General features: G+C 46.1%; 1 protein-coding gene across 2 annotated transcripts in view; it reads right to left on the bottom strand.

Moving 5' to 3' along the window:
- Positions 1–5,065: 5,065 nt before the first annotated feature.
- LOC136625622 (amine oxidase [flavin-containing] B-like) overlaps positions 5,066–14,092 on the bottom strand; it is a 103,616-nt gene continuing 94,589 nt past the window's right edge. For both annotated transcript variants that reach the window (XM_066599976.1, XM_066599977.1), the window contains one exon: positions 5,066–6,756. In XM_066599976.1, coding sequence (XP_066456073.1) covers positions 6,577–6,756 — 180 coding nt within the window. In that variant the 3' untranslated portion in view covers positions 5,066–6,576. The remainder of the gene's footprint in view (positions 6,757–14,092) is intronic.

Raw genomic sequence — 14,092 nt, 5'->3', positions numbered from 1 at the left:
TTTGCCTATTCCGACTTTTTAATTCTGAATGACTTGCATACATGTCCTACTTTTGAAGATTGTAATAATTACTGGGTTGGCTTTCCCGGTTAAAAATTGTGATACAATCTCACTCCGCTTTCTTAGGGAGAACGTAAAACATACTTCATGAAGATTACTGCCTAATCTCTTTCTGGGTGTTGCTCCACGTCCCCTTTTTTTCTACTGAATCTGTATCATGACCGTTAGTAATATGAGTGTCTTTTTATGTTGCAGAGAGGCCTTTGAGCCCACACTCCCAGTACCAGATCCTGGATTCGACTAATTCTGCAACAAATTTCCCATCTGTGAACGCAACATAGCAATATAGAGTTACGCCAAAAAAAGACATATGTCCATTCAGTTCAGCCTATCCCTCCAATGTTGATCCAATTAGGTAGAAGCCAATTTTCCCCAATTTGAGGGGAAAGATTCCTTTCCAACTCCAATCTGGCAATTGGAATAATCCCTGGATCAACATCCCTTCTGAAGTAATTAGTGACTATAACATGTAATATTATAGCACTAGAGATGAGCAAGCATACTCGCTAAGGACAATTGCTTGAGCAAGCATTGTCCTTAGCGAGTATCTCCCCGCTCGGAAGAAAAGGTTTGGCTGCCTGCGCGGGTGACAGTTGAGTGTCGGCGGTGAGCAGGGGGGAGAGGGGGGAGGAGAGAGAGATCTCCCCTCCGTTCCTCCCCGCTCTCCCCCGCAGCTCTCTGCCTGCCGCCGGCAGCAGAATCTTTTCGTCCGAGCAGGCAGGTACTCGCTAAGGGCAATGCTCGATCGAGTAATTGCCCTTAGCGAGTATGCTCGCTCATCTCTATATAGCAAGAAGGGCATCTATGTCCCCCTTAAACTTTTTTATGAAGTTCACCATCACCACATCCTTAGGCAGAAAGTTCCAGAGTCTCACTGATCTTAAAGTAAGGGACCCCCTTCTATGTTGGTATAGAAATCTTCTTTCCTGTAGACGTAGAGGATGCTGTCTTGATACAGTAACAGTCTGTGATACAAATAGAATGTGGGAGAGATCTCTCTATTGACCCCTGATATGTTTATAAGTAGCTATTAGGTCACCCCCAAGCTATCTTTTTTCCAAACAAAATAATCCCAATTTTAGTAACCTCTCTGGGTATTGAACCCCACCCATTCCATTTATTATTTCACTTGTCAGCCTTTGAACCCACCCGTTGTCTTATATGTCCTTCTTGAGTACGGATGCCCAAAACTATACACAATATCAGTGACTTGTAAAGAGGAAGAACAATGTTGTTGTCAAGTGCCCCTAAACCTTTTTTTGATGCACCCAGCGATGTTGTTTGCTTTGGTAGCAGCTGCCTGACACTGGTTGCTCAAGTTAAGCTTACAGTTAACTAAAATCCCCAGGCCCTTTTCCATGTCAGTTTTGCACAATGGTTTTCCGTTTAGTGTGTAATGGTGACATGTATTTTCCTTGTCCAATGCCCTTACACACTTACACACATTCTCACCCAGACCAAGCATTCGCATGTTATATACCAACTTCTTATGCAGCACAGTATCAGATACTTTAGAAAAGTCCAGATACACAAGATCTAATGACTCTTCTCTGTCCAGTCTAGAACTTACCTCCTCATAGAAGCTGAGATAGATTTAATCCAGGATAGCATCTCTTAGAAAGCCTTAAAACATTGTATCCACAATAGAAGTTAGACTTAGGTCTCAGTCCCACGGGCGCATCCAGGCGCCGATGCGCCTGTCTTCCTGCAGGATAAGAAGGCCGCACTGCAGGTACAGATGACTCTCTGCACCTCCGGCAGAAAGAACACATGACCGGCTGCGGAGAGTCGCCCGCACTGTAGGTGTGGCGGTCTTCTTCATGCAGGAAGACAGGCGCATCAGCACCCGGATGTACCCGTGTGACTGAGCCCTTATTGACCTGACTTACTGAGCCCCTACTGACCAAGCATTTAATGAGGCCAGGATGAATGAACACAGAACTTGCGCTCTTGTTAAAAAGAAAGTAAATATGTTTATCAAATGGAAAGGGGGGGGGGATATCTAAAGGAGAATCTAATGCAGTCTGCAGAAACTGTCAGAAAAGCTAATAATGAATTGAGGCTGGCAACAGAGGCCAAAAGCAATAAAAAAGGATTTGGGAGGTATGTCAAAAGCAAAAGAAAAGTCAAAGATGCTATTGGATGCTTACAGGATGAAAATGGCGAATTGGTTAAGAATGATATTGAGAAGGCCAAACTTTTAAATTCCTATTTTGTATCTGTTTTCTCTCTGAAAGTAGATATAACATCAACTGATTTTCCCTGTGCTATTGGGGAAATAAAAGAATGCAAGCTATCTATAAGCCAAGAGACAGTAAGGAAACACTTAGCTAACTGAAATTAATTCAAGTCTCAAGGTCCAGATAACTTACATCCTAGGATACTAAAGGAAGCTGTGGAGGTAATTGCTGAACCACGCGCCATAATCAAATTCCTGGAGAGCAGGAGAAGCCCCAGAAGATTGGAAAAGGGCAAATGTTGTCCTTTGTTAAAAAAAGAGAAGAAGGTGGATCCAGGAAACTGGCTGAGTGATCGGACTCAAAGAGTGGTCATAAATGGCTGCACATCCAATTGGAAGAATGTATCAAGTGGGGTACCACAAGGGTCTGTCCTAGGCGCAATGTTGTTCAACATTTTTATAAATGATCTGGAGGAGGGAATTGATGGGAAACTCATCAAAGTTGCAGATGATACAAAGCTAGTAGGGATAGCTAACACTAGGGAAGAGAGGGAGAGTCTTCAAAAAATCTAGAAAAGTTTTACAGTGGGCAGCGACTAACAGAATAGAATTTAACAAGGAGAAATGCAAAGTCCTACATCTGGACAAGAAAAAATGAAAAAAAAAAATACATACAGAATGGAGGAATTGAGCTATGCAGCAGCACATGTGAAAAAGACTTGGGTATACTAATAGATCATAGACTGAACATGAGTCAACAATGTGATGCAGCAGCCAAAAAGACAAACACAATTGTGGGATGTATCAAGAGAAGCATAGAGTCTAGATCACATGAGGTAATTAACCCCTGCTCTACTCTACCTTAGTCAGATCTCATCAGGAATACAGTCTGCAGTTCAGGGCACCCAACTTTTAAAAAGGCATAGACAAACTGGAGCAAGTTCAGAGAAGAGTTAGCAAGATTCTGAGCGGTCTACAAATCATGCTCTATGAGGAACAGTTGAAGGATCTGGGAATGTTAAGCTTGCAAAAAAGAAGGCTGAGATGAGACTTAATAGCTGTCTACAAATATCTGAAGGGTTGTCACAGTGCAGAGGGATCAGCCCTATTCTCATTTGCACAAGGAAAGACTAGAAGCAATGGGATGAAACTGAAAGGGAGAAGACACAAATTTGATATTAAACAGTGAGGTGGCTCAATGAGTGGAACAGGTTACCACGGGAAGTGGGGGGGTTCTTCAATGGAAGTGTTCAAACAAAGGCTGGACAAATATGTGTCTGGGATGATTTAGTGAATCCTGCACTGAGCAGGGGGTTGGACCCGATGACCCTGGAGGTCTCTTCTACCTCTACCATTCTATGATTCTATGCTTATAATAAAAAAACTAAATAAAAAAAACATATTTGGTATTGCTGCATACATAAAATTCTGACCTATCAAAGCAAGGCATTATTTACCTCGCAGGTGAACACCTGGTGAACAACACCATAATTGGGCTTTTTCGGTCACCCCGTCTCCAAGAAAAATGTAGGTAAAAGCTATCAAAAGTCATATGTATTCCAAAATAATACCAATAGCAACTACAGGACGTCTCACAAAAAAACGTGACGTCATACAACTGTGTCAGTGGAAAAATAAAATAATTTATGGCCATCAGAAGAAAAAACAAACGTGAAAAGGGCTGTGTTCTTAACCCTTTCCAATCAAATTTTTATCCTGGTTTTCCTAGGGGGCTTACTATTTTTCTGCCGTTATACAACGACGCTATCTGCTGGCAAAAGCTAGTACTGCATGAAGTGACACGTTGGATAGGCTCCGACAGTAGAGAGGCTGGCAATATACAGTAAGAGGACTCCGACGGATGTCTTCCAACATCGGAGCTGTACAGCCTTAAATCATAATGTCTTCAGAGGTCAGACAGTGGATTGGAAAGGGTTAAGGGCTCAGTCAGACGAACGTTTTTTTGCGCACATAGCTGTGCACAAAAAAACGCTCGTCTGACTTTGCCCTAAGGGCTTAATCATGTATGTACTAATAATACAAATGACAGATTATTCTGAAAAGCCATATGAAAACTTAGCTATGGTTTAGACTGCTTTCACACAGCTGAGATTCTCATGCGACATTTGGGCATTACAAGATGCACAAATCTTGCACGAATATGAACTCTATTCTTTAGAATGGGATCATACACATGAGCGATTTTTTCCTGCATCGCAGATGCGGAAAAAGATTGCAGCATGCATTATCTTTGGGCATGCTCTCGCATAGCCCATTATTTTCAATGGGGCCGGTGACAGCATTGCACCGCGTGCTAGGTGCACACGAGTGCAATCCGAGGTTTCCCATTGAAAGCTATAGATAACGCTCTGCAATCCTCCGCCACGGCTGACAGCCCCGACGGAGATTTGCTACTTCCCAGAAATGATGTGCGGCGGTTCTGATACATAAACGCCTCACATCCGCAAAAAAATCACATGTTGCCGAGCGTGATATCAGACCGAGTTTCACAGCCCGATATTGCACTCACCCATGTGAAATTAGCCTTAATAGGCTGGAGGAGATAAAAAGATGACATATCTGTTCATTCGTTAGGTGAAACTTCATGAAGAAACTTAAAAATGTCAGTGGTAAAATTGCGCAGTGCATGATTATTTCTTTCTTTGAACAGTTTACACTTTCATCGGTTTCGTTAAAACTCTACTCACTCTGCGGTCTTGTTGCACATTGTTGCAGCTTTGCCTGAATTTAAAAATTGTAAAATTAGGATTATGTGAGGTTCTGTTTTTTTTTCCAAGGGGACAATAAAGTAAAACACAAGATCACAGTAGTGAAAACATTTTTATTTCAATCCAGTATTTTTTAAACCTGAGATCACTTCAGTACTCTATGTTAAAGGGCTACTGTGGTGATTTTATTTCGTCATTATATAATTATCCCCTAGTATATATACTATATGAACAGAAGTATTTGGACACTGCATGGTTTTCAGAAAAAGTGCTTTGCTATTCTATTTAGTAACGTGTCGGCCCTCCTTTTGCTTGTATTACAGCGGTAACACGTCAAGGCATATTTTCCGCAAGTTCTCTGTAAGTCTGGGCAAGGAATAGCCCAATCCTCATACAAGGCTGTGAGAAGAGAATGTTGTGAAGATGGGCGTGGGTGGCGGTGTCGTACCCGTCGCTCCAGTTCCCCCCACAAGTGCTCGATCGGATGAATGAGTAGTTATTACAAAATGAGCAGCTTTTTATTTTACCCACGCCATATATGTCCATATAGTGTATAAGGGACCTTTCACACAAGATGAAATTGTCTGCAGGACGCAGTGCACAGATGCATATTTTGTCAACTAGTGCAGATTTTGTTGCGTTTTTAACTATTCAATGCGTTCGGCAGAACGTATTGTGAAATTTCTTGCATTCTCCTCCACAGACTGTAGGTGCGAAATTATATCTCCTGTATATTAAATTTCAACAAGAACTGTTCTGCAAGACGTCCTTAATTCCTCACCAGAAATTTTTCCGATGTGGAATTCAATCTTGTGATTTTGAAGTAAAGACTGGAGGATTTTCACAGATACAGAATTCAACCACTATAGGGTTGTGAAGCAGAAATGTCCTTGCAGACAAATTCTTTTCACTGTGAAAGGTCTTTAAGCCAGCCAGTATTACCTACCGTAAATACCGGCGTATAAGACGACCTTTTAACCCCGGAGAATCTTCTCCAAAGTTGGGGGTTGTCTTACACGCCGGGTATAAGCTGTAGAGAAAAAAACAATACTCACCTCCCGCAGCGTTCTGTGGCGCTGCTGCAGGCTGTCGCTGCCTCCTCCTTGCCGACAGAGCATTGCTTCCTGGATGCGGGACTTGAAATCCCCGCCTTCAGAAAGCTAATGCTCTGATTGGCTAACTCAGGCATCGTCAGCCAATGAAAGCTGGCACTGCATTAGCCAATCACAGCCATTCAATAACATCTTCAGAAGGTCACGTGAGGTGAGTATTCTTTTTTTTCCTCTACGCCGTATTCCCGGCGTATAAGTCGACACTTGGGGGGTCGTCTTATACGCCAAGTCGTCTTATATGCCGGAAAATACAGTAGATTAGTTATTCCTTTCTATACAAAACTCCTGACCTATTTTATCTCAGATGATCATGTAATCTGCAATAAATGTAGAAGACCCTCCTGAGTGTTATGTGATGGGGGAAGGCAAGTGAAACATGTGTTTTCACCACAGTGGCCCTTTAAGATCACTAATACCAAATTCTAGAGCTATGCTTCTTGTCTGCCAGCTGTAGCTGAGATCGACATGACAGACTAAATAAGCATTTCTAGAAGAGTCAACATCTTCGATTCATGAGAAAATCACAATTAAAGCTCAGATAACCCTTCTTGATGGCTATAATTCCTGCCGCAGCCGTTGCACAGAATGCTGTGTAACCAATGAATCTCAGAAAACCTTGACTAGAAGGCAAACTTCTTTCCAAAAATGTTGCTGTGATTGGCAGAGCTGGAACATCCTAGATTAGAGAAATACAATTAGAAGGTTGTTTGTTAAATCAATTTCAAGAGATTACATACAGTAGGTGTTTGAGGATTAGTATGAAATGTGGTTTAGCCATAGAAGATGACAAAATATCGTGTTAACCATTATGCTTTTCTAATTTGTTATCCAATTATTACTGCTATATAAAGGGTAGTTCTCTTGCTAGGGAAACCAAACATTGCTAAATAACTTGGTTACCTATGTACACTGATTAGAAATGAGCAAGCACCAAAATGCTCGGGTGCTCGTTGCTCGAGTCGAGCTTTCCACAATGCTCGAGGGTTCGTTTCGAGTAATGAACCCCATCTAAGTCAATGGGCTACTCGAGCATTTTTGTATATCACCGATGCTCGCTAAGGTTTTCATTTGTGCAAATCTGCAAAACCTACGAGAGTGATGGAAGCGACACAGATACAGATAGGGCAGGCGATGGGCAACATGCAGGGCTGCATCTCAGGTTCCCAGGTCTCACTATTAAGCCACAATAGTGGCAAGAGTACCCCCCCTTCCCCCACAACAATTTTTACTTCGGACAAACCGTCATTAGCAAGGCACACCTTAGCTAAGCACCACTCTACCTCCAACCAAGCACAATCACTGCCTGCGGGACACACCGCTGCCTCTTTTCCTGGGTTACATGCTGACCAACCCCCCCCCCCCCCCCAACCCCCGCGCGCGCGCGCACGACCCTGCGTCCGCAGCGCACACAAAAGTGTCCCTGCGCAGCCTTCAGCTGCCCTCATGCCGCATGCTGGCCTCATAGCTACACCACCCTCATGTCTATTTTCATAGCTGAGGTTACGTGAGAGGAAATACATGTTGTCTGCGGCCCACAGGCCATGCCCTAGACATTCGTGTTTTTTATTAAAGTGAAAGGCAGGTACAACTCCGCTATGGCAAGTCTGTGTGCACCCACAGCATGGGTGGCTAGCAGGAACACACAGATGGTACATAAAGAAATCCCATTGAAGTGCCCCGGATAGCTGAGGTTACGTGAGAGGAAATACATGTTGGCCTCGGCCGACAATCCATGCCCTAGTCAGTCGGGTTTTTTTGGGGCCAGATAGGTAGAACACCGTGATGGGAAGACTTAGTGCACCCATAGTATACACAGACCCCTGTAATATTCTTGTAGCAAAGGTATAAGCTGAACCCAGTAACAGTTATGTGGCAGAAGTCTAGGGAGACCCCAGTAACATTTCTGTAGTAACAGTATAGACAGACCCCAGTAACACGTCATTAGCAGAAGTATAGGCAGACCCCTGTAACATTTATGTAGCAGCAGTAATGGCAGACCCCTGTAACATTTGTGTAGCAGCAGTATATGCAGACCCCTGTAACATTTTTGTTGCAGCAGTATAGGCAGACCCCAGTACCATTTCTTTAGAAGTAAAGGCAGACTCCAGTAACATGTCTAGAAATAGGGTCCGGACTTTTGCTTTGGAACGTGCACCTTTGAAAGCCTGTAAGTGCATTTTTGGACTTATACCGGAAGTGCTGTTCCCTATCTATATTCTTTCTTCAATCCAGTAACATGTCTGTCGCCGCAGTATAAGCAGACCCCTGTAACATTTATGTAGCAGAAGCATAGGCAGACCCCAGTACCATTTTTGTAGCAGAAGCATACGCAGACCCCAGTAACATTAACGTGGCGGAAGTATATACAGACCCACTAACATTTCTGTGGTAACGGTAAAGACAGAGCCGAGTAACATTTCTGTAGTAACAGTATAGGCAGATCCTAGAAACATTTCTGTAGCAGAAGTATAGGCAGACCCCTGTAACATTAACGTGGCAGCAGTATTGGCAGACCCCAGTAACATCCTTGTGGCAGCAGTATAGGCAAACCCCTGTAAAATTAACGTGGCAGCAGTATAGGCATACCCCAGTAACATCCTTGTGGCAGCAGTATAGGAAGACCCCTGTAATTTTCTTGTAGCAGAAGTATAGGCAGGCAGACCCCAGTAAAATTTCTGTAGTAATAGTATAGGCCAACCTCTGAAACATTGGGATACCGGAAAAATTAGTTGGATAAGAGTGTAGGCATGGGCCCCAAAAATTAGTGTACCAAGAGTACAAGTGTACCTCTGCAAAATTTATCAATCGAGAGGGCAGGTGAAACCCATAAACATTTTTTTTAAAGATATAGCTCACTGTTGCTTAATTTGTAACAGAGCCTGGTGGCAGCCCTGTCGAAAAAATTGGTTAATGTACAGTCTCAATACTTTTGAAACTTTGTTAAAAAAATTGATAGATGTGGATGAGCCTTTTGGGCCACAGAAAAATTGGCCATTCAGCGCCATGACATGTTGTTTCTGTAGGACAAGTAGCAGGAGGAGGACTAATGTCAGAGACAGATTGACAAAGCTAAATGTCCCGTTTTACCGGGGACAGAGAAGAGTGTTTTATCTGCGGTTGCAGCTAAAAGAATCTTTAGTTTCCGCTGCTCTCCACCGGTGGAGAAGAGAAGTCTGGGGAAATCCAGGCTTTGTTCATCTTTATGAATGTAAGCATGTCGGCACTGTCAGTTGACAGGCGGGTACGCTTGTCCGTGATGATTCCCCCAGCTGCACTAAACACCCTCTCTGACAAGACACTAGCGGCAGGGCAAGCCAGCACCTCCAGGGCATACAGCGCAAGTTCGTGCCACGTGTCCAGCTTTGACACCCAATAGTTGTATGGAGCAGAGGCATCACGGAGGACGGTGGTACGATCGGCTGCGTACTTCCTCACCATCTTTTTACAGTGCTCCCTCCGACTCAGCCTTGACTGGGGAGTGGTGACGGAGTCTTGCTGGGAAGCCATAAAGCTGGCAAAGGCCTTGGAGAGTGTTCCCCTGCTGCGCTGAACATGCTGCCTGATTTCTGCGCCTCCCCTGCTACTTGGCCCTCGGAACTCCGCCTTCTGCCGCTAACGCTGTCAGATGGGAAGTTTACCATCAGTTTGTCCACCAGGGCCCTGTGGTATTGCATCACTCTCGAACCCCTTTCCTCTTCGGGAATGAGAGTGGAAAGGTTCTCCTTATACCGGTGGTTGGCTGAATGCTTCAGCTAGGAATAATGGAATAGGACCCCACTTCTATTCTGTTGGTTTTCGGAACTGGGGCCATGATTAAGAGGGAAGGCCGGGGGCATTCGTATTGTTCCCCTAGAGGTGAAATTCTTGGACCGGTGCAAGACGGACCAAAGCGAAAGCATTTACCAGGAATGTTTTCATTGTTGGAGGAGGAGGAGGAGGAGGAGGGGAGGGTTTAGAGGAGGTGGCATAGACCGCCACAGATACCAGAACCAAGGAAGGACCCGCTATTCTGGGTGTAGGTAGGACGTGTGTGGTCCCAGGCTCTGCCTCGGTCCCAGCCTCCATCAAATTCACCCACTGTGCCGTCAGGGAGATATAGTGGCCCTGCCCGCTAGTACTTGTCCACGTGTCCATGGTTAAGTGGACCTTCCCAGTAACCGCGTTGGTGAGGGCACGATTGATGTTGCGGGAGACGTGCTGGTGTAGGGCTGGGACGGCACACCGGGAAAAATAGTAGCGACTGGGGACCAAGTAGCGCGGGACCGCCGACGCCATCATGTTTTTGAAAGCCTCCGTTTCCACAAGCCTGTACGGCAGCATCTCCAGGCTGATCAATTTGGCAATGTGCACGTTTAATGCTTGAGGGTGCGGGTGCGTGGCGGCGTATTTGCACTTGCGCTAGTGACAGCTGGATGCTGCGTTGAGAGACATTGCTGGATGGGGCCGAGGACAGCGGAGGTGAGGGTGTGGGTGCAGGCCGCGAGGCGCTCGTGCCTGTGTCCTGAGAGGGGGGTTGGATCTGAGTGACAGGTTGGGGCACAGGGGGAGAGGCAGTGGTGTGACCCGGAGGCGGTGAACGGCTTTCGTCCCACCTTGTGGGGTGCTTGGCCATCATATGCCTGCGCATGCTGGTGGTGGTGAGGCTGGTACTGGTGGCTCCCCAGCTGATCTTGGCGCGACACAGGTTGCACACCACTGTTCGTTGGTCGTCCGCGCTCTCACTGAAAAACATCCACACCTTTAAACACCTAGGCCTCTGCACAGTGGCTTAGCGTGGCGGGGTGCTTTGGGAAACAGTTGGGGGAGTCTTCACTCTGGCCCTGCCTCTACCCCTGGCCACCCCACTGCCTCTTCAAACCTGCCCTGCTGCTGCACCTGCCCCCCCCCCCCTCTGAAGACCTCTCCTCAGTTGGCTTAGCGAACCTGGTGGGGTCAGTCACCTCATCATCCAGCGACTCTTCCTCCGAATCCTCTGTGCGCTTCTCCCTCGGACTTACTGCCTTTACTACTATCTCGCAGATAGACAACTGTGTCTCATCATTATCAACCTCCTCACCCAAAGCTCTTGAGACAGTTGTCGAAAGTCCCCAACCTCATCACCCGGACCCCAGGGACTTTCCAAAGGTTGGGCATCGGTCACGACAAACTCCTCAGGTGGGAGAGGAACCATTTTTTCCCAATCAAGGCAGGGGCCCGAGAACAGTTCCTGGGAGTCTGTCTGCTTCTCAGAATGTGTCATTTTCATGAAGTGAGAAGGCTGGGAGGAATGAGGAGCAGCAGCAAGAGGATTCAGAGTTGCAGCAGTGGACGGCGTAGAAGACTGGGTGGTCGATACATTGCTGGATGCCTTTTCTGCCATCCACGACAGGACCTGCTCACACGGCTCATTTTGTAATAAAGCTCTACCACGTGGACCCAAAAATTGTGATATGAAGCTGGGGACCCCAGAAACTTGCCTCTCTCCTAATCCCGCATCAGCCGGCTGCAATTCATCTGAACCAGGAACTCGGCCTGTGCCCACACCCTCACTTGGACCTCCGCGTCCTCGCCCGTGTCCATGGCCACGTCCTCTAGGCCTACCCCTACCCCTCAGCATGGTGTATTACGAATAGAGCGTGTATATTTCTTTCCCTCTATCAGCGGCTGTGGCCGTACACTGTGCGTGAAGTTGATAGGATGCACAGAGCGGTGTAAAAAATTAGGCAATTATTGGCCTGCACTTGGAGGGTCACAGCGGTTATGTTACGCACACTGCAGGCCGAAAAAATCATGCGCTGGGCTGCAGAAAGGCCTAGCTGGCTAATAGTGAGCCATTACAACAGTAATGCATACGCTCACAGGTAGCCCTAAGGAGGAGTGTTTTTTCAGTTTTTTTAAAAAAAACCAGCAGCCTAGATAGCGTGTATATGTCTTTCCCTCTATCAGGGGCTGTCGCCGCACGCTGTGCGTGAGGTTGACGGGACGCACAGAGCGGTGGAAAAAATTAGGCAATTATTGGCCTGCACTTAGAGGGTCACAGTGGTTATGTAACGCATACTGTAAGGCCGTAAAAATTATACGCTGGGCTGCAGAAAGGCCTAGCTGGCTAATAGTGAGCCACTACAACAGTAATGCACACGCTCACAGGTAGCCCTAAGGAGGAGTGTTTTTTCAGGTTTTTTTTTTTTTTTAAACCAGCAGCCTAGATAGCGTGTATATGTCTTCCCCTCTATCAGGGGCTGTCGCCGCACGCTGTGCGTGAAGTTGACGGGACGCACAGAGCGGTGGAAAAAATTAGGCAATTATTGGCCTGCACTTGGAGGGTCACAGCGGTTATGTTACGCACACTGCAGGCCGAAAAAATCATGCGCTGGGCTGCAGAAAGGCCTAGCTGGCTAATAGTGAGCCATTACAACAGTAATGCATACGCTCACAGGTAGCCCTAAGGAGGAGTGTTTTTTCAGTTTTTTTAAAAAAAACCAGCAGCCTAGATAGCGTGTATATGTCTTTCCCTCTATCAGGGGCTGTCGCCGCACGCTGTGCGTGAGGTTGACGGCACGCACAGAGCGGTGGAAAAAATTAGGCAATTATTGGCCTGCACTTGGAGGGTCACAATGGTTATGTAATGCACACTGTAGGCCGAAAAAATTATACGCTGTGCTGCAGAAAGGCCTAGCTGGCTAATAGTGAGCAACTACAACAGTAATGCACACGCTCACAGGTAGACCTAAGGAGGAGCTTTTTGGGGGTATTTGTTGACAGGATTCTACACTACCACTGTCCCTGCCTGACCAGTACTGCCCCTATACTCTGTATAATTGGCTGCAGACTGAGAACGCAATAGTCTGCAGAGCCCAAGATGAAAAAAAAAAGTGCAAAACTGCTCCCAGCTGCCACAACAGTAATGCACACGGTCAGAGGTAGCCCTAAGAAGGACCATTGGGGTACTTGTTGACAGTGTTGACACTACCACTGTCCCTGCCTGAACAGTACTGCCCCTATACTCTGTATAATTGGCTGCAGAGTGACAATGCAATAGTCTGCATAGCCCAAGATGAAAAAAAGAAATTGTGCAAAACTGCTCCCAGCAGCCACAACAGTAATGCACACGGTCAGATGTGGCCCTAAGAAGGACCGTTGGGGTTCTTGAAGACGCCAACACTCTCCCTATAGCACCAGCAGCACCTCCCTAATCTCTGCTAGCGTGTGTCTGAGGCGAGCAGCAGGCGGGACTGCCTTATATACTCGGCGGTCACTTGATCTTGCCAGCCACTCACTACAGGGCGGTGGGATAGGGCTGGAACGTCACGGGAGAAAGTTGTAATGCCTTCCCTGCATGTCTATTGGCCAGAAAATGGCGCAAAACATGCAGGGAAGGAAATGGAATTGACTCAAGTACTGAGTGGTGCTCGCCTCAAGTATCGAGCATCTCGAGTACCCTAATACTCGAGCGAGCATCAAGCTCGGACGAGTACGTTGACTCATCTCTAACACTGATATGTATTTACCTGTTATGTTACAAAACAAGGTCTGCCTAGAGCATATGCTGAAAACAGTCCTCTCTAGCTGGCAAAAACATCTGCTAATGCGACTTTAGTAATGGCACCAACCTCAGATGTACCCCTACCCAATGCTGGATCTATAAACAATATCTTATACATTTCTTCAAGCAACTCTTGAACTATGGACATACCATCTAAGTGTAGTTTTTAGCAGCTATTTGGAACATGGAATAAGGAAAGCCAGCTTCTTGCCAAAAGGGTCATTCCGTGTCAGTTCAACCAACGCTCCCGGTCGACCATCTCAGATTTCAATGAAACTTTGCACAAAGATAGACCCTGACCCTAAACTAAGATAGCCAGAATATTAGGCTTCAAAGTGCTTTGGTTCACGAGCTACAGGTCTTAATCTAGGGGGTTGTCATGTGATTACAGCGCGCAACCTGAAAAAAGTGGCGATTTCAATCCATTGCCAAGCCAGTTCCAATGACTCTAGAGCAATGAAACTTCACACACTAGGAGAACTTTTGGTGC

The sequence above is a fragment of the Eleutherodactylus coqui genome, chromosome 4 (assembly GCF_035609145.1).
Source record: "Eleutherodactylus coqui strain aEleCoq1 chromosome 4, aEleCoq1.hap1, whole genome shotgun sequence".
In the NCBI taxonomy this organism is placed as follows: domain Eukaryota; kingdom Metazoa; phylum Chordata; class Amphibia; order Anura; family Eleutherodactylidae; genus Eleutherodactylus; species Eleutherodactylus coqui.
Note: the sequence above shows the minus strand (reverse complement) of the source record. Positions and strands in the feature narration are given on the sequence as shown.